General features: G+C 43.3%; 1 protein-coding gene across 1 annotated transcript in view; it reads right to left on the bottom strand.

Annotated features, from left to right (window-relative positions):
* DYNC1LI2 (dynein cytoplasmic 1 light intermediate chain 2) overlaps positions 1 to 21,721 on the bottom strand; it is a 44,471-nt gene that overhangs the window by 20,429 nt on the left and 2,321 nt on the right. Inside the window, exons 4-7 of the mRNA XM_075940046.2 lie at positions 15,087 to 15,317; positions 3,821 to 3,987; positions 1,005 to 1,098; positions 272 to 407 (exon numbers count right to left, since the gene is read on the bottom strand). Of these exons, the coding sequence (XP_075796161.1) occupies positions 272 to 407; positions 1,005 to 1,098; positions 3,821 to 3,987; positions 15,087 to 15,317 (628 nt within the window). The remainder of the gene's footprint in view (positions 1 to 271; positions 408 to 1,004; positions 1,099 to 3,820; positions 3,988 to 15,086; positions 15,318 to 21,721) is intronic.

The following is a 21,721-nucleotide window of genomic DNA, read 5'->3' as shown; positions in this document are numbered from 1 at the left end:
TATCTCCTTATACTGTAAAAGTTGTTGTCAGGCACTCTCTTAAGTGGAAAACTCTGTTAACCAGCATTGCCATCAGCCAGTTAACAAATTCTGAATTTAACTGAGTGCTGGATGAGCTGCCATCCCTGCTCCTGGGGAGAAAGCTTCCTCCTCTCCTAGAGCAGAGCCAGCAAGGGCTGCTTTGTTATCCAGCACATACGTATCAGTGATAAGGGTGTCAGATAAAACAAAACAAAAAAAATTGAAAAATATATTTCTTACATCAACTTACATAAAAACTGCATCTTTTTCTACCACTAAGGCAGGTGTGGTAAAGTGAAAGCCATACGTTTTATGTACAATGTACTTATACAACAAGTCAAGATTCTTTTCTTCCTTAACTGACGTATAAATCAAGGCAGCTCCATCTAATTATTGCATTTAAGGAAAGGTCTGAAGTATAGAACTTAAACATTAAATTCAACTGAAAGATATGAAGTTTTCTATTGAGTAGCAGCCAAGATTTTCAAAGTAGGGTGCTTAAAGTTAGGCACCTAACGCCTTAATTTTTAGAGGTCTATAGAAGCTATCTGTGTTCAGCATCATTGGGAAGTAGGGGAATCATGTCATTTAGAAAATAAGATTTAACTTTAAAAACACTGACCAATGTAGACACCAGAATAATGTTGAAAAAAGCCACAGGCTGCAAGCTTAAAATGGAAATCCACATTTCTGGGGAAAAAAAGTAATGTGGTACATCTCAGAACTGAAGTCCTTTATCAAAGAATGAAACAGACCTTCGATCAAATGTATAGCTTCAGATAAAAGAAAACTTAAAACTTCTTAATATATTTTCACAGCTACACTCCAAATACTATACATTAAGTTACTATAAATACCAGAAGTTAATTTGAGATGCAGTTTTGCCTTAGGTTATTTTATTTCCATCACACACGATATAATAAAATATATTCCCCATCTTTCAGATTTTGTTCTCCCACTATCCTCGGATTAGAAAAGGATACACTGTAGGCAGAATCTACGAATGTGTGACTGAATGAAGTCAAAGTGTTCTTCTCTGTAGTCATGTTCCTTCTCTAGCACACTCACTGCATCACACTGAAAAAAAAAAAAGCCACTTAACACTTCCTTGCATAGAACTTGCATTTTCTTCAAGTTTTCAGATGTACAGTAGAACATGAACACCGGGAATGGAAGCTGATCATAGGTCTTAAATGTTTGTAACTATGAACACAATGTTATAGCTGTCCTTTCAAAAGTTTACAATTCAACACTGACTTAATACAGATTAGAAACTTTACTATGCAGAAGAAAAATGCCTTAAGCCATCTTAATTTAAATGAAATAAGCACAGAAAGTTTCCTTGTCATATTTTTTTAAAATTTTCCCTTCATTTTTAGTAATTTATGTTCAGCACAGTATTATACTGTATAGCAGGGGTTCCCAAACTTTTTGACACGGGGACCAGTAAATCCATTCACGAGCTTTTGGAGGTCTGGTAACATTCATTTGCATATCTGCATATTCAATAAGCAAATGATGAATATTCAAATAAGTTGTTTCTGGTCTTCCCAAAGCCTCCAGTGCCAGCATTAGCAAAGCTTTTGATACAGTCACCCGCAATATTCTTGCCAGCAAGTTAAGGGAATATGGATTGGATAGATGGACTGTAAGATGGATAGAAAGCTGGCTAGATCAGGGTTTCCCAAACTTTTTACTTTAGTTGGAACCCATTTTTTTCAGTACTGTCTTTTGCAGCCCAAAAATATAAACGCATATAAAAAAAAAGAATGAAAAATGAATAAATTTTCAGTGTTTCACCTGGCTGCATCCTCCACCCAGCCTGGGCCAGGGCTTGGGGGACCCAGCGCCACATGAGCACTTCAGGAGGCGGGAGCAGGAGCAGATTGGGGGTAGAGTATCTGGCTAAGAGGGAGGGTGCAAGGAAGGGTAGGGTTGTCAGGTGTCTGGTTTTGTACTGGACAGTCTGGTATTTGAAGGTTTTGTCTGGGAAAGAAGTTGAGAAATTACCAGACATATAAAATGCCTGGTATTTTCTAATTAGGTACATTTTATTATAATTAGGTGTATTAGTCCTTAGCTGCCTGGCTGGTAGATATGCTCACGCTGTCTTGAGTGTATCTACCTGCCAGGCAGTTCGTAACTACTCCAGGGAGGGTATGTGGGGGGGGAGGGGGCAAAATGGAATCCCCAGCCAGACTCTCTCATCTGCCAGGGTCTGCATGTGCCCGGGTCAGTCCCACTCCCCCGACTTTCTCTTTCCGATCTCCCCAATCCAGCCCTGCTGCCCCCATCCAGCCCTGCTTCTAATGGCCGGTTCCCCCCACCACCCACCAATCTCCCCCAGTCAGCTCCGATGCCCCCGTCCAGCCCTGCTTCCGGCAGCTGATTTTCCTGTCCTCCTCTTCCTTCTCCCTCTCCCCTCGTGCAGCCCCAGTTCCGCCGCCTGCCCTCTCCGATCTCTGCCGCCTGACAACCCAGCTACACCCAACCCTGCTTCTGCCACCCGCCCGCTCTCCCCCCCACATCTCTGCGGGACAGCCCCGCTGCTCCCAACCCTGCTTTCGCTGCCCACATCTCGGTGGGACAGCCCCACTTGTCCCCAGCCCTGCTTTCGCCGCCTGCTCGCCCACCTGCCCGGATCTCCACTGGGACAGCCCCACTGCCCCTAGCCCTGCTTTTACCACCTACCTGCCTGCCTGTCCGGATCTCTGCAGGACAGCCCCGCTGCTCCCGGCTCTGCTTTCGCTGCCCGCCTGGATCTTCGCGGGAGAGCCCTGCCGCTCCCAGCCCTGCTTTGGCTGCCCACCCGTCTGCCCGGATCTCCACCGGGACAGCCACACTGCCCCCAGCACTGCCTCCCGGCGGCTCGTTCCTCCCCCGCCCCACCCCTCCCCGCTCTGTTCCCCTCCCGGCAGCCATGAGGAGACCTGGTATTTTTTTTCCGTGGCCTGATATCGGGCCGCGGACCATAGTTTGGAAAATGCTCTGTATAGGGAAAGGTGGCTTTTTCGTTTTGATCTCTGCTGCTGCCTGATTACCTACTTCCCTTTCCAAATGAGGTGTGGGGTTGACTGGTCACTTCGTAACTCTGGTATTTGTGACTTCGAGATCTTACTGTACACATCTTCCCTTGTATTAATCAGCATTCATTTGGGAAACTGAGCTAAGTAACTAATGGATAAAATGCTGCTGCTATCAATCTTCCGGATTTCAACTTAGCGAGTCTAGTTAAGACTTACTAATTCGAACTCAGATGGCACTCCCGCCAGCGTCTGGTACTCTCTCTCTTGCCAGGAGTAAGGGAAGTCGACGGGAGCACTGGCTCCCGTCAGCTCCTGCTATGGGGACACCACAAACCTAGGCTTAAAGTAAGCCGACTCCAACTATGTGTTCTACGTAGCTGGAGTTGCACACCTTAAGCTGAGCTGTCGGGTCTAGTGTATACCTGGCCTAAATGAAACCTGATGGAAAAAAAATGAAGCATTTATTTCAACTGCCTCAAAACCCGGAGAAAAGATTTGATAAAACATCTTCCCTCTTTAAGCTAAAGGTGGAGAAAGTCCACCCTTTAGACCTCATATCTTTCAGCCAAACTGAAAAGACCTGACTAGTCTCTCAATACTTCTAGAATAAAAATAAAAAACTTACAATCTAAACACACATCAAAATTTTATTTAAAAAGTGTATCTACTCTAAATCCAGAACTTTCATTTTCAGCTTGCAAATGTCCGCACCAAATGTATCTTACAAAAGGATAAGTAACTAACCTTTCTAATAAACTCAAGTTCAAGCTCACCTTTGTACAAACCACTAGCACAGGGATCCCAAGGTTGTGAGTCAGCACATTCTCTCCTAGTGGCAAAGTAACATTTTCATCTTCTTGGCCAGATGATGGACCTCTTCTCTGTGGTGATCCTTGGTAGCCTTCTTCAGGTTCCACATACTCCTGGAATTCCTTTATAACTATGAAAAAAGATCTTTGTAAGGTAAGAGATGGGAATAAATTTTTAAAATTTGTATCAAAGTTATCTGAAATTATTTCACGTTATGTTTATGAGCATCTTTTTAACAACCTGTTTAAGGTGAGGCATGAATTGAAAAAAGAATGTGGACTTCAGAAACTGTATAATTTCTCCAAATTAAAAAAAAAAAAAAAAAAAAAGATTTTGGAATTTGGCTATTACTAGCTTTCAGCTTTTGAACCCAAAGCATACCTGTAATTTCAATACAAGGGCCAACATTTTCAGGAGTATTTAGTGATTCTTATCTTGTGAACATTAGAATCCTTTAAAAATGTTCCAACTTGGATCTCAACTTTTCTAAGCATTAAAAATAGGGATGATGCAATCCCTCCTCATAAAGGACCCTTAAGTGCAGGGTCCAGAACAACTCCCCCTGTAGGCCCTGCCCCACTCCACCCCTTCCCCAAGACCAAAGCTTCTTCCTCCAAGTGATGTAGCACGGGGCCTGGAACGGGCCTATTGCAGGGGTCTGGCTTCCCTTACTCGCCATGGCAGCCTGCTCTGCCCCACTGCCCTCTCTCAGCTCACTCTGCTGTGCTTCCTGCTGCAGGGGTGGTTGTGGCGGGCAGCCCCTACTGCTGCCTCACACACTAGGCCCCCAGGTAACTCCCCTGACTCTGTCCAGAAGATGGCTGAGGCAGCCACAGCTGGACCCGCAAAGTGCGGGGCTTGGAGTGGCTGCCCGGAACTATCCTATGGACAGGACAGCTCTGACCAAAACTCTTAGTAACGAACGTGAAAGACTGCAAACCCAGATTTACTTAAGTTTATTTCTCTAGCAAGAGATCAAGTAGAAGCACTTAATGACAACCCTGCTAATACAGGACTTGGCAAACACAAGTTACAGTGTAAAATTCAGTGGCTGTTCACTTAAAGCTGGCACATATACCTGTACAGGCCAGAAGCGGGGATGAATGGTTCTTCTTCTCTACCCCCTGTAGGCTGGCCTATGATCGGCCACACGCCCCTGAATATTCCTGTGCACCCCACATTTTGGGGACCACTCTTTTATATCATCAGGGTACTCCACTGAGCACATAAGGAATAGTGTTACATGACATCCTGTACACTAATGTTATATTAAAGGAAAGGGATATTGTTCCCCAGATTTTTAAAGCAGTGGTGCTTCCCATCTCTGAAGCAAGCAGTGCTACCCCTACCAAATATTGTTCTATGCTGCAATGGGGAATTACAATTATGTAGTGTTAGATATGTAAATTCCCATGGAGGGGGGGGGGGGGGGAAGAGAAGAGGGCTGCTGGTTAACTGGTTACCAGATAAGCCAGGAAGGTTAGTGTTAGGTAACCAGTTAACCCTTTACATCCCCCTATGCAATGTTAAATAAACTTCAACAACTTGAAGTTAACTCTAAAATTATATTTATGGATAATTTGGACAACATGGGAAGCTACTGAGCATTGTGCTTTGTATTTACGGGGGAACTAACAGGAGACATAAAATAATCATAGTCTTGATTAAAAAAAAGGAGAATTAATGGGACCCTCAAATCTAGAAACAATTACAGATACCCTGAGATCACAAATTTAAACTACAAGAGCATAACATTTAAAGAAAATGAGATAACTATTCAAACAAGTGATTTCTAACTTGATATTTCTGGATCCCTGCTGACCAAAAATTTTGCTTCTGAAAAGTCATTTCAGGGTCAGAAAAACTACGGTACATATCCAATTCAGGATACTAACAGTTTAATCACAACAGAAAATATAAATGAGAAATATAGAAGTTAAGAGCTGAACATCAAAGTAGCACTCCAAGCAAACAAACTTCGTAGTATTAAGTGTGCACTGACAGAAGCATCAAGGAAAATAATTGTTGTTCTGGTAGTTCAGGCCAAACAAATTTCTGTGCCTTATATCAGACAGCTCACTGTAACTTTTATTCACTGAAAGCCTACTAGAAGAATTACCTTCTGCAAGCAAATGCTATTTATCCACACCCTTTGGAGAGACACTTTTTTGCAAAATGTAAACAACAAGTGCAGAACACACCAAATTAAACAGCCACTCCTTCATTTAAAAAAGAAATTCATTTTTTTGCTGTTATTATCTCTCACGTCACAAAGTCAAACACTAACTGTACGCTGAGTCCATGACTATATTCAAGGCTCTTTTTAGTATGTGGTACATAAATAAATGTCAATCTGGAAAGGCCTCCATTTATGTGGCAGAGTTGCAAAAAATTATATTTTGAAAATTTTTGAAACTATTAAAATAATTCAAAAATGCAAAATGAAAATACCCCCCCCCTCCTTCCCCAGTAATTATCCACTGTTCAAAAAAAACTGACAAGGCAGAACAAAGATTCACAAACAAGTATAACATACGTGGTGCTAGTTAATTTAAATGTTCTGCTGTCAATAAGTTCCCATTTTCTAAACCTATTGTAGTATAAGACAATGTTCAATACATAGTCATCCATGCAAAAAACCTGATCCCTCCCAAACAACTTGTGATTCACAGAATTGAAAATACACCCACAACTTGAAATTTGTGCAAAAAGTTGACCCTTCACAGACTCTGCTGTCCAAGCAACTCCTTTATCTATAAAGAACACAGGTAAGAATTGTCTGCTTCTCTTTTTCCAAAATAATTGTACAACTTACATTTATTTAAATTCATTAATTTTCTGTTTTACACTGAAATGAGGGATGTTAAGGGCTAGTCAACTATCTGATGGATGGAAGGAAGAACGTGCTACGGGTAGAAGTTTAGGGTGTGAAGCATGACTCTCACATGATAAAATGGAATATGGAGGGGCTGCCATGAGAGCTCCAAGTTTTCCCACTCTTCTGGCAGAGGTGATTGTGACCAGGAAAGCTGCTTAAGCTGTTTTCATTGAGAGGTGTAAGAGAGAATATGGTGACAAAGGCTCACAGAATTTGTGCATGAGTGCATTACGGACAACACATAGATCCCAGAGATGTGTTGGTGGTCTGATATCGGGGTATAATGCCTGGATGCCCTTCATAAATCTTTTGGCGACTGGATGGACATATACTGTGGCATTGTCTACCTTATGGTGCAATGTGGCAATGGCAGTGAGATGGATCTTAATGGAGCTAATAGAAAGGCATGGGGATTTAAGTTCCAGTAAACAATCAAGGATTGAGTGAAGAGGTACAGAGGTTGGGGAGGTATGCTTTTGTGTGCACCAAGCAGCATACCTCTTTCATTTTTGGAGGTAGGTAGCATGTGCGCATACTGGTTCTGAGCACACTAGCTCTTCATGAGAGAACCACTGAGTAGCCAGGCTCTCAGGTGGAGATTGTCTATGTTGGGTTGAAGAATCTGGCCACTGTGTTAAGATAGGAGATTGGACTGAGTGGTAGGACAATGGGGGAGGGGGGGGATAGTCGACATTCCCATCAAGAAGGCATACCAGGGTTGCCTGGACCATGCCAGTGCTATTAAGATGTGTGAATTATCTCTGTTCTGATCTTCTGTATTGCCTTGTGAAGTATGGGTGAAAAGGCATTTAAAAATTTTAAAAAATTGGTCCATGGGAGCGAAAAGGCATCCGCCCTGGAGTGGGATTCCAATCCTGCTCTGGAACAGAACTCTGGGCATTTTTTGTTCTGGGATGTTGTGAACAGGTCAAGTTGGGGAAAGCCCCAGTGTTGGAAAATCGTGTATAGGACAGAACTGTCCAACTCTCACCCGTGTTGTATGGGGAAGCAAAGACTAGGTTTGTCCGCAGTGGTGTTCTGAATACCAGGTAGGTATGTGGTGGATATGGTGATATTGTATCTGAGGCATCAATGCCAGAGTTTCAGGCAGAGTTCATGTAGGACATGCATGCTACACGTTATCTGTCATGAACTTTATATTGCAGCCTCTGATGACAGGGAGGAAGTGGAAGCAGGCATAGCGTATAGCTCTGAGATCAAGGAGCTTGATATGGAAGCTGGTTTCAGAGGTGGACCATAGTCCCTGCGTTGTCGTTTGGCCTATGTGTGCTCCCCCATCCAGTGAGGAGTGCATCTGTTGTGATAGTGATTGTGAGGGGATTCTTGCTGAAATAGAATCCCTTCGCGTATGTGTAGTGGGATGCTCCACTACACTAGTGAGTCTTTGACTGCAGGTGGCACTGTGAGTACTTGAGGAGTTTGTACCATTTTGGTTTGTATACCAAAGCTAGCCAGGCTTGAAGGCAACTCATATGCAGGCACTGGGGATGACAAAGGTGGAGGCTGCCAGGTGTCCCTGCAGCTGGAGGCAGCTGTGAGCTGTGACCGGATGCAAATGGTTTGTACAAGACTGCAGATTGCTCTGAATCTTTCCTGTGGCAGTGAGACTTGACCAGTAGTGGAGTTGAGAAAAAAGCCTATGAAATGGATTTGTTGGGTAGGTGTTAATGTTGACTTGTCTCTGTTTATTTGTAGGACCAACTTTTGGAAGCACTGCATCATCGATGTTGCAAGAAACACCGCTGTGAGAAAGGGTTGGAGACTTCAGCAGACAATCATACAGAAATGGGAAGATTATCCGGTCCTTCATCCTTAAATATTCTATTACCGCTGCCAGTAGTTTTGAGAACACTTGTGGCGCTGTGAAAAGACCAAAGGTAAGCACAGTGTATTGATAGTGGCCACTCTCAAGCGTAAATGTGAAATGTGAGGAAGCATCTAATATGTGCCGGGTGGATAGTAACATGAAAACATGCACCTTGGAGGTCAAGAGTTGAAAACTAATCTCCTAGAATCAGGGCTGGGATTATTGTGGAAAGAGTGACCATTCTGAATTTTTGTACATTTGTTCAGACCCTGGAGGTCTAGAATGGGGCGCCATCTCCCGTTTTTCTTTCTGTCAAGAAATATCATGAATAAAACCCTTTCGCCCTGTGCTGAGTAGGCACTGGCTCTATGGCTCTGAAATGGATAAGGCGTTGCACCTTTGAATGGAGTAATAGCATGAGAGAAGGGTCCCTGAAGAGGGTGAGAGCGGGTGGTGATTGGGAGGAGAGGATGTGAATGGATGGTATATCCTCACTGAATGATCTCAGGAGCCAATGGTCTGAAGTGGTAGCTTCCCAGTTATGGAAGAATAGTTGTAAACAGAAGGTGAAGGATGGGTTGGTTACTATAAGCACTGGAGAGAGTAGATAGTTTTCATCTAATTGCTCTCTACCAATGCCTCAAGTTAGCTTATTGGAGGCTGGTTCACCTCAGAAGAGGGAGGGCGATGTCTTTGGGCTCTGGATCTCTAGTATTGTTGGTAATGAGTATCATATTGTTGATGATGTGAATAAGGATATCGCTGTTGTTGGTATGGTTGATACCTGTATTGTTTCTTCTTTGGCATATGTGTTCGTATGCCAAAGGATCTTAGGGTTGCTCGAGAGTGCTTCAAAAGGAGTGAAGGACCTCATTGATGTTGGCAGCAAAGAATTTGTGCCTATCAAATGGAAGACCCTCTACTGCAGTATGGGGTTCCCTTGGGAAGGAGGAAGACAGAGCCAGGATACATGACTACAGATGTTAAGGACTAGTCCATTTCTCCCTTCCCTTGCTGCCTCTATCAGACAGGGGGGCAGGGGGTACTTCAAAGCAGCAACGCCACACAGAGCTGACCCCGGGCTCCATGCGGTGTTGTCATTTTGAAACGCTGTGGCAGCATTTCAAAGGGCGAGTGCTGCACAGAGCCTAGGATCAGCGGTGCAGCACTGCCCCTTTGAAATGCCACCTCAGCAACCAAGTATTTCTGGTCCACCATATAGTCTGTGCAGGCCGGCTGCATTAATTTGGAGTGCTATTTTGGAGGTATCAGTGGCTTGCAATATCTGTGAGCTTATGTTAGCTATCTGAGACTTCCTCCAAAGCAATATTGGGGTTATCCACCACCTTTTTAAAGAGGTCCTGAAAGTGAGGGAGTTCATTTGTAGATGTGGAGGGCAGCTTGGCTTGCTGAGGTGAAGGGGGTGCCACAGTGGCCATAGGCGAATCATCCCCTGTGATTTCTGTTTGTATGTCCAGTATAGGTTCAGTATTAGAGTTCACCACCACTTAAAGGGTTGGCGGGGGCGGTTTGTGGACTTGCCTCCAAATTGCAGGACGATTAGTATGTCGCGCTCTGCAGTGTTTTCAGTTGCCCCAGTATGGCAGGTAGTCAGGGAATGGTATAGGTGGTGCCATCCAGAAGTGGGTGTACCACGGGTATTGAGTAGCAGGTGTATTTTGCCTGCGTGGGCCCCTATACTCAAGTGGATACTAGGCAGAGAAAGGTCTTTGTTCTCCAAGTCATCTTCCTCCCCACTGGAAAAGAGGGGTTGCGCCGCTTGGCAGTATTTTACTAGTAGTTCTGGTGAAAAATCCCCATCCAGAAAAGGAGACTCTGGAGAGGGAAAGACCGTGAGATCAGCTGCATTGTAAAACTGGTGCTGAGCAGAGCCAAATTGCAGTAACATGTTCTGGTGCAGAGTGGGACTGCGGTGCCGTGCTGAGATGAGCTGGCAATGGCATCGTGAAAGCTGCTGCAAGAGTCACCGATGTTTGTTATTGCAAGCAGCAAGATCAAAGGCAGGCGCTGCTTCTGCTGTTTGAATACACTAATAGGGTATGTCTAGACTACATGGCTCCGTCGACAGAGCCATGTAGATTAGTTTATTCGACAAACGGAAATGAAGCAGCAATTTAAATAATCACTGCTTCATTTAAATAAAAATGGCCACCATGCTGTGCCGATCAGCTGTTTGTCGAGTCATAAAGGCTCGACGGACAAAGGAACAAAGGGTTCTGGGGTCGGCGGATCCCTGTCTAGACTGCCACATTGTGCCGACAAACAGCTGAGCGGCACAGAGCGGTGGCCATTTTGATTTAAATGAAGCAGCGATTATTTAAATCGCCGCTTCATTTCCCTTTCTTGTCCTGCCTCATCTACAAGGCTCCGTTGATGGAGTCATGTAGTCTAGACCAGCATTTCCCAAACTATGGGCAATCCGGTACCGGGTCACAGGAAAAGAATACCGGGCTTCAGCGTGGCTGCCAGGTTGTTCCGGGGTACCGGACTGTCCGTGCAGCGCTGGGTTCCCCAAGCCCTCAGCAGAGCTGGGCCGATGCAGCTGTATTATTTCAGGCTCCCCAGCAGAGGCATAGTGAGTGTTACCCGGTGAGCTCTTATTGCTGGCTGTGGAGGGGGGAGGAGGGGTTGGTTATGAGCCACAGGGAAGCAGGGTCAGGGCAGTGGAGGTGCCCGGGGGAGTTAGGGAAGGGAACCAGCCAGCAGAAGCAGGGCTGGCCAGGGCAGATAGCGGGGGTGGGAACTGGCTGGTGGGGGCAGTGAATCTGGCTGGGGGAGATCGCAGGGCTGGCTGCGGGGGAGGAGGGGGGTCAGACCAAAGGTCCATCTAGCCCAGTATCCTGTCTACTGACAGTGGCCAACACCAGGTGCCCCAGAGAGGGTGGACCGAAGACAATGATCAAGCGATTTGTCTCCTGCCATCCCTCTCCAGCCTCTGACAAACAGAGGCCAAGGATACCATTTTATCCCCCGGCTAATAGCCTTTTATGGATCTAACCTCCATGAAATTATCTAGCTTCTCTTTAAACTCTATTATAGTCCTAGCCTTCACAGCCTCCTCTGGCAAGGAGTTCCACAGGTTGACTACACGCTGTGTGAAGAAGAACTTTCTTTTATTAGTTTTAAACCTGCTCCCCATTAATTTCATTTGGTGTCCTCTAGTTCTTCTATTTAGGGAACTAATAAATAACTTTTCTTTATCGGCCCTCTCTACACCACTCATGATTTTATAGACCTCTATCATATCCCCCCTCAGTCTCCTCTTTTCTAAACTGAAAAGTCCCAGTCGCTTTAACCTCTCCTCATATGGGACCCGTTCCAAACCCCTAATAATTTTAGTTGCCCTTTTCTGAACCCTTTCCAAGGCCAAAATATCTTTTTTGAGGTGAGGAGACCACATCTGTACACAGTATTCAAGATGTGGGTGTACCATAGTTTTATACAGGGACAGTAAGATATTCTGGGTCTTATTTTCTATCCCTTTCCTAATAATTCCTAGCATCCTATTTGCCTTTTTGACCACTGCTGCACACTGCGTGGAAGTTTTCAGAGAACTGAGTGAGTCAGCTCCTGAACTCACTACATGGCACCCAATCGGCCTACATAGTGGATAAGGATTCAGTAGTTAGGAAGACTGCATATCACTGAACAAAACAGATGGCACAGACCCACTTCAGCACATGGAAATCCAACAGTGGAGTTACAACTGGCAAGGGAGCAAAGACAGTAAAAAGCCATTTTGCTGGCTCTTCTGTGGTGTATGGCCCCAGGTGCAACAGGATAATCCCTATATGTACATTGCACAGCAACAGACTCTTAACTGAGAAAACAAATATACAGTTAAACTCCATTAGTCCGGCATCCAATGCTCCGGGGACTCCTGATGGTCCTGCACCATCAGGAACCCGGAAGTGCTGGGGCAGCCGGACAGGCTTCCCCCATTCAGCTGCTGCTGAAACTGACCAGCAGCTGAATCGGGGAAGCCGGGAGCAGAGCAGCGGGACCAACCCGGCAGGACCCCAGCTGCTCTACCCGAGGGGTCCCCGATTCAGCCGCTGTTGAAACAGATCAGCGGCTGATTCCAGGAAGCCCCGGGCAGAGCAAGGGGCGGTGCTACGGGACCAACCCGGCAGCACCCCAGCTGCTTTGCCCCAGGCGTCGGGATTCAGCCGCTGCTGAAACTGACCAGCAGCGTCAGTTTCACCAGCAGGCTGAATCCGGACGCCTGGGGCAGAGCAGCTGGGGTGCTGCGGGGCTGGTCTTGTAGCACCGCCCCTCGGCGCTGCGGGACCAACCCGGCAGGACCCCAGCTGCTCTGCCCGGGGCTTCCTGGAATCAGCCGCTGATCTGTTTCAGCAGTGGCTGAATCGGGGACCCCTGGGGCAGAGCACCTGGGGTCCTGCCGGGTTGGTCCCGCAGCGCTGTCCTTTGGCGCTGCGGGACCAACCTGGCAGCACTCCAGCTGCTCTGCCCCAGGCGTCCCCAAGAGCAGCTGGAGTGCTGCTGGGTTGGTGCCGTAGCGTCGCCCCTCAGCACTGCGGGACCAACCCGGCAGCACCCCAGCTGCTCTATTGCAGGCATCCCCGATTCAGCTGCTGCTGAAACTGACCAGCAGCGGCTGAATCAGGGACGCCTGGGGCAGAGCCGGACTATCGTAAGGCAGGGGCTATGAGGGGCCTGGGGTGGCATCCCCTCCCACCCCACTCCAGACCCCTCATAGCCCCCCCCTTCTGATAGTCCAGCATATCTGATAATCTGGCACCCCCTGGGTCCTAAAGGTGCCGGATTATCGGAAGTTTACTGTAGCATGTAGTGCTGTTGAAGCCATGTTGGTCCCAGGATATTAGAAACACAAAGAAGGTGAGGTAATATATTTTATTGGACCAAATTCTGTCTTTTAAAACGACAAGCTTTCATTAACCTGAAGAAGAGTTGTGTGGAAGATTGAAAGCTTGCCTCTAACAAATAAAAGATATTACTTCACCCACCTTCTCTCTCAGAAAAACAAAAACTGACTGAGAAGCAGATTGAAGTGTTTCATCCATTGATCACCTTTCTAACATTTCTGAGGAAGCAATTAATGCTGTTCCACAATTCCCATTTAAAACAGAATTTGCATTAGCCCCCACTTAATATGAGACTATACAGCAATCATACAGATGTCACAAAAGGAAGCACCTGGACCAGACAGCATTCCAGCCGAGATCTATAAGCAGTGTGATTACCACACTGCAAGACACGACATCACATGGCTCTTCCACATTATCTGACAGCAAGATTCATTGACGGGATTTCAAGGACATCAACACTGTCCATTTCTATAAACATAAGGGTGATAGGACAAACTGATAATTACACCAGCATTTTCTTTTCTGTTGCTGGGAAAAGTCTTGCATGGGTTATACTGAATAGATATAACACCTCTCTTGTGGAAACTATCCTTCCAGAGTCTGAGGCTACATCTACATTGCTAACATCTCGACTGACAAAAGTTTTACTGATGAAAAATGCTGGTTTTGACAGCATTTTGTCAGCCAGAGAGACTCTCCCATTGACAAGGCTACAACCCCCAACAAGGGGTTGGTTTTATTTTGTCTGTAGAGAAGCTTTTCCTGCCAAAGAGGCTACATTGCATACCTTATACCGGCACTGCTAAGCAGCACAGCTATGACACTGTATTGACATAACCTCAGTGTAGATTTAGGTCTGCACAGAGCATGATAAATATAATCTTCATAGCTTGTCAGCTTCAGAAAGTGCATCCTATTAGAGCGTGACAAAACATAATTACCTAGTAAAAAAGTAAGCTACATAATTACTTAAATAAATATGCATTAATATAGATTATCTCCCTGGTTAGCAAGAAGCAGCATCAAATTTAGTGCAAAGGCTATATTTAAAAGCAAGTAAATTGATTAAGTTAAATAATCAACTTATTTAAATTGGTTTGAGTTATCCACCCTCCCATCAAGACTATGAAGGTTACTAACATTTCTCCATCACAATCATCTTCCCAGAATCTGTTATAGTAAAGAGTAATAAGCTACTAATTCTAAGAAGCTTTGATATACAAATCCCAAAACAAAGCCATGTGATCTTTCAAAATCCTGAAACCCTACACTAATAACTTTGCTTCAGCTCTTTAACTTGATTCAAACTGACTTAACCTTCAGTATACAGCTTAAAGGAGAGAGACTGCACCTTAGAGTTACCTCAACAAGTCTCTTTCCCTTCTGTGCTCTATCAGAAAATACTGAAATACTTCAGGGTTGCACACTAAAATTGGCTGATGAAATGCGGATCTATTTCTATGAAAGCACTAAAGCTCAAATACAAGACAACTTGAAATATTCATCCTCTACTCAAAGAGTAAATAACTCAATTAGAATTCTGACAGTGAATACAAGCAAAAGGTAGAAGAGTCGTTTAATAACTTGATAAAATTAAATTAAAGTTGTGTAATATATTTGATTAAAAATAAGAAAAATCATACTAAACTTACATTTTTGTTCCATGTCTCTCATCTCTTCTGGAGGAATTTTCAGTTTATCAATGTGCTCACGTAAGACACTGGCCCATTTTTGTAAAGATTCCATAACAGTCCACGGTCTAGACATATCTGCCACAAAAACTACTAAGGTTTCTTGTACGTTTTCTGCAGAAACAGCAAACTTCAAGAGCCCTTTATGATACAGGTCTCCATCCAGAATCCAAACATTACAGCGTGTATGATCTGCAAAGGAAAAGGTACAATTATACCTCAAACTGGTGTGCATTTTGCTACATCCATATTGTCCCGTCAGTAAGTAGCAAACCAACATGATATAACACTGCCAGTTTGAAGATAAGCAGACGCTAGCTACAAGCAAGTCTAGCCTGTTTGCATTTAACATAATGAGTATGCATACTGCCTATCCCTTAGAGAAAAAGAGCACCTACAATTTGGCACTGTACCTGTAAAATGAGTTGTTGCTTTCTGTAAGAATCTTGGTTCTAACTTAGCAGTGAAGAGGAATGAACACCTGTATTTCCTGGCTTTTTAAGTATAAGCATATATTTTATTTTTGAAAAAGGATACTTTCTGCTTTGTGTTACATTGAATACAATCATTCATTTAATATCTTTCACAGCACATATGAATTTGGCATATGTACACATACCTGGACTCCAAGTATGTCATGAGATCATTACAATTGTGCCCATTGTTAAGGCTTCACTGTGTTAGGTGCTAGTATCTTTAGCTAGAATCCTGCAACGTATTGCAAGTCTAGCATGAGAAGTTAAAAACACACCTCTCTAATAAACTCGAAAACGCAGACATCAATGTAACCAGTTCACAAATAACCCAAGCTAGAACTGAAATATAATTTAACAACTATTCCATTTGTGCCTCAAATCTTTAATGCAAGCCAATATTCTATAAAGAACACTGAAGTATCTAATATTAGCAATCATTGGTCTCATTCGGATAGTATTGTTGTGAAAACAAATCTTGCTTACTTGCAACATGTGAAAATTTGAACTTTCTACTGAAGATCTGCATGTATTCCAAGTCTACTGATCAGTATACATTCTAAGGCCATGTCTCCACTTACAGGAAGACTGATGCCGCAGACGGCCGCTCTTTTGTCATTTAATTTAGAGGATCTACTAAAAACCTGTTAAAACAAACACCGAGGGTGCCCCCATCAGCGTTGTCATGAAGAGTAAGGGAATTCAATGGGAGCGTTTCTCCTGTCAACCTCCCGCTGTGAGGATGGCACCGAAGCTCGGTTTAAGGTATGTCGACTCCAGCTATATTTTTTTATGTAGCTGGAATTGAGAACCTTAAGCTAACCTTCCCCCACAGCGTGGGCCTGTCTTAAGTTATGTCTCTTCCCCCTACACAATCTGCCCATGCTGCCTCGGAAGTCATCATCAGGAGCTGGAGTCTGGGGGCCAAGGTCAGTGTCAAGGCTATTGACAAAGTCAAAGCAGAACTGGGGGCAGAACAGTGCTCCCTCTCCATCCTCTGTGGGGGGCTGGCCCGGGCCTCAATACTCCCTCTAAATATTCCTCTGGGTTCCCAGACTTCATCAAGACACTTTTGGAAGATGAATGTGATAAAAGCACACAGAAAACATATACAGTTAAAAATATTATAATTACTTTTAACTGTGGCTTTTTTAAAACTGTGACTTGCAGTGCCCACTGGGACCACAGAAGTACTCTCACAGCACTAAGTGTCTGGAGTTGAAATTATAGAAAGGCAAGCAGCCTTACTGTTAAACCCCAAAGTCCTATGAGAGTACAAAGGGGAAGTTGGATGAGTAATTTAAACATGCACAGACAAAGCTATGTTAAAGCAATCATTTTCAATTTTTTAGAAGTGTGATCTGCATTTCCAGTTGTAGAAGTCTAACAAATAGTACAAACTCCTGGAAGGTGGGCTGAGAATTTTTATTATAAACACGAATTGCAGAATTACCTTCTGAAAGTTAAGATGACCATGAAGTTCTAGATACAGGTTGAGTGGTTTTGTATACATTCATGTACACACTTCCAGTTAGCAACCCTACAGAAATGTTTAGATGGAGAAATGTGTAAATCGATGCTGACTTCATCGCAGTGTGAATTCTAAGACTAATACATCCGAGACTAATAAACGTCTCTTTGCACAACCTAATTCTCTAACCACGTCTCAAAAGAAATGGTTTTGCACTGATTCTAACTGGCCACACAACTCTTGATTATCTGCTAAATGCCTTAGTCCCATCCAAACAGCAGCTCAAAGCCACTTTAGGTAAGCTATTCCCCATATAATAGATGCTAGATAACATCAAGTTGCTGGGAAGAAAACAAAGTCTAATTTGTGTCAGACTTGCCCACCTTTTCCATTTAATGAAACACAAAAATGCAAGACAAAATTTGTTCTTTGTTGGGAGATCAGTAGTAAAGCTTGGAACTAGATTTCTTTGAGGTGTAACTAGTTTATAAGCAAGTAGCATAAAGAGCATTCTTACAAGGACCTGAATAGTGTGTTTATCAACTTTATGAATGTAAAAGCAACATCCCAGTTCTCAGAACCTATTCTATGGCAGGAAGTTAACTAGATCTTTCAAGAAAGTTGTGACAATGAAATGGCTGAATACAGAATCAAACATTTAGCAGATTATACATTAAGATGCAGATAGGTGCAACTTGTTAAAAATTTGGGCAAATGGATTTAGAATACATGCATAAATTTTTTTATTTATTGGAAACAAAATATGGAAACAGACTGCAAGCAGCAAAATAACTGAGAAAACCATTTATAGTGTTACTCAAAGGGGAAAAGGCTCTCTCTATTGCAGCTGAATCGCCTGCATTTACGTGTGGTATATCAGGTCAAAAGGTCAGTTACCCACAATCCAAACTGGGAAGTGAAGCAACTGCAAAATAGGATGGAAGTCAAAATCATCATCCTGAGATGGCAGCTCCAACGACACCAAGAAGAGCCTTTGTTTTTCCTTTGATGAGACGTACATGTACTAACAGTATCTGTCTCATGCTGAAGCAATTAGCTCAATCGGTACACATCTGTGATACAATCTTGTCCAGAATTTCTCTGAAGTTAAAACTATTTATCTCTGCAACAAGCAACAATGCAAACACAGAAGAATGGTCTTATTTTAACCATGTCTACCATGGTCAGAATCTGCTTAAATTGTTCCTGCAGCGTGAAGTGATCTGATGGTATGCTCCTTCTACATGGTATCTGTTGTGTAAAACCCTCTTCACCAATCCCACATAGTCTTTGTCTCTTGCCACTTCACTGCTTGCTAATGTAATATGCTTCTGTCCTGTCCATTATCATTTAACAAAGCTGCCCTTGAATAGTGTCAGAAAAGATTTTAAAAGCCACTTTATAAATAAATATGCTGTAACAGAGCTATATGGAGCTCATCTTGCACATGTTCCACTGATTACATCAGCTCTTGAGAACATGTTCTCCAGCTTAAATGAGATGTATTGGTGGTGATCACAACAGCCAGGGAATGAAACAGAAATTAACTCCATCGTAGTTCCTAGGAAGTCTCACCATTAGAGGGTTCAGTAAACTTTTAAAAGGAATACAAAATTTCCAGGTCGTCCACACTGAGTGAATTTTGCTGACAATCAATGTTTAGATGAGCTGAAGTGTCATGTAGTGGTAGAAACAACATTAGCTTCAGATAGTCTCACTGACTTTCAAGGATCCTTTTGCTTTCCAACTGTCCCTGAACCAACTCTTCTGAAGTAAATCCCTTGGCCTAAGGAGAATAGAGGATTGTTTAATACCCCGTGAAGAAGAATCTTCAGGTAGAAATACAGTAGTGGATTGGTTCTAACATGTCAGGAGACCTACAGATTAAATATTGTGCATTTAATGTTGAATGACTAATACCTGACAATAACTGCCCTCAACTTGCCAGCTATTCAAGTAAAGGACTATATGAATAGCGTGGCACCCAAGACAGATTTCAATTACTTCCAAGAATTGAGTAGAAATCTCTTGTGTGGTAAAAAGGATGAAGGTAATGGCAGCTCCAAGGTAAGTCTCTTGGGCCTAATCTATATTCTAGTTTAAGTTGCAAGAAAAGCAACTAAATGCTCAAATGGGATTTTGGAAGGAGGGAAGAGAAAATAGAAGTGTGAAAGAAGGAAATGAAGAGTCTATCTGCTTTTGGAATCATGAACAATCAAGTTTGCTCTCTTGCTTCTAAAGGCCCAATTAGGTAGGGGAAGAGAGATAAGCCAACTCTCTGCCCAACGTATTTTGCATTTTCCTCACAAAATTAAACTTTTCTGGATCCATGTCTGGAAACATGAAGGGAACAGATGCAAGAACCAAAACAAGATGCAAAGGCCATTCTCTTCTTGTCTCACAGAAAGAGTGACTAGGACTTGGGTGTTAATTTGATGCCCTTCATTTTCCTCCAGCATCTTACTGGTCTTTAGGAATCCTTCCCTTTGACACAATCCTAAGACCCTGATAAAAGGCAGATGACCTGACTGACATACAGCATCAACATGTTTTTCTAAGATGGTAGCAAAAAAATGCATATTTTGATATTGATTATATTATAAGTATGATACATAATGATTGATGTAATGACTTGCTTATAAGCGCTATAACTTCTATTTCTCTCTCTATAGATCTCTTATGATTAGATAATGTTCACTGCAAGGCCTTGGTACCTGTTAAGTATTGCAAATTAAGTTGTACCCCTTGTAGCTATTGATCTAGTTTGAAACTCTATACAACTGTTTGGTGTGAATGGAAGGTGTGTGAGAGTGAAAGCCATCACAGATGTCCAGGTGATCAAGAAGTGGAAACTTTGAAACATCCATTGTGTCTTGAGGCTGAATTCAACTGGCAGTTTTGAGGAACCCTGGAGACAGGCAGAGACCCCACCAAGAGTGAGAAACAACAATGGGAACCCTGTCAATCACCATCAAAGAAACACAGATTAGCACTTCCTTAGGGTGGATGACAGACACATTACCCTGCAAAACCCACAGACTCTAGTGGGAACTGACATGGATAAATAGGGAACTTCTTGCCATGGGACTCTGGATTCAGTCCTGCAAGCCAAGCCTCAGAGGAGTCTCAGAGAAAGCCCAACTCCTTGCTCAGTTAGCCTGACCAATAAGACTGACCATGGACTGGTAACTATGCACCATCTGCAGGACGTGTGTGTGTGTGCGTGCATTTGTCTTTATAAAGCATATGCTAACTGCTTTTCTACTATATTCTCAATAAACAGTGTATTGCCTTCTCCCCTGAAAAAGATCCCGTGTGCTTCTTATACGCATAACAGTGTTACTGTATAAGAATCTGAAACCCGATAAGTGGCTCGTTGGATGTTACTGAACACTGCATTCCTCTCATTCCCCATTTCCTTTTCTCTTTTTCTGTTCCTCAGAAAGGTGGTTGATTAAAGCCTATGTATACCCAAAGAAGGTTCTTTACCAGTTATGCAGGACCATAGGAGAGATTGTAGAGGAAGCAATACCTTCCTGTTGGTTGAAAGTACTGCTGCATATCCCAAATTCCTTCCCATCTTCCTCTGAAGGAGGCAAGCAGTCAGAAAGTGTAACACTGCAGATGTTAGTACCCATTTGGGAGCTATAACATGAAGGTAAGAGGCAGAGGAAAGGCAAAAGGGAAAGTTGCAGCAAGTTTCATGTCTGATACATTTTCTCTAGACCTCAGGAATGAGGAGGACCACCTTTGCCAGCAAGACCACATGATAGCTGAAGACTTCTTTAGTTGTATCTGGAATCAAGGAGTATGATTCACAAGGTACCTTTGGTAAGGAGGGTACAGAGCCTATGTTGAATACTGATGCAAGCATAAGGTGTGTCAGTCCTAAACAAGCAGCAATGTGGCCAACGCAATTCACCCCAAAGTCTTCTATTTTCAGGGGCACAGAAGAGCAATACCATTATCACGGTCACCTAGAGCTCAAAGTATTTATAAACAATAGTTGATACCATATTCTCACTTTATAGGTAAGGAAACTGAGGAATAAAATGGTGAAGTGCCGTGTGCAAAATCAAACAACAGGTCTGTGGCAGAACACTAAACTCTCCTGACTCAGAACAGTGCTCTACTTCCTGGCTGATGCTTCCCCTTTTAATTAACTTGTCTTTTGCCTCCAGTGTGCTGCTGGATAATAGCTTCAATTAAATTAGCAACAAGATTTGGGAAGTGGGAGAGGAGGAAAAGAGGAAAGACAGCCACAAGTTTGTAGAAAAGGAAATATGGGTTCTATCTCCTTTTCACTTACCTAATCATGCTTACTGGAATTTCACCATTATGTAGACAATGGCAACAATCTAACCGAAGACATAAGATATAGAAGAGCATAACCTACATATAACTTAGTTTATAAAAGTTTTGGTTACAAAAAAATTACAAAATCCATATTTAAGATCCTGGTTGCCCTTAGATGGGTTAAAAATGCTTCTCAGTTTAAGACTGGACACGAACCTTTATTTGAGCGTAAGCAGGATGGAAAACATACTAGTAAATCAGCATCAGCAAAAAGTCATCCTGCAAGTAAATGGATCTTATGAGAACAAGTTGTTCTAATGCATTTTCCCTAAAGAGCCTAGATTGTGAGAAGGGCA

Source organism: Pelodiscus sinensis, chromosome 12 (assembly GCF_052426305.1).
Source record: "Pelodiscus sinensis isolate ZL-2025 chromosome 12, ASM5242630v1, whole genome shotgun sequence".
Classification (NCBI taxonomy): Eukaryota; Metazoa; Chordata; order Testudines; family Trionychidae; genus Pelodiscus; species Pelodiscus sinensis.
This window is presented reverse-complemented; position numbering and strand designations above follow the sequence as displayed.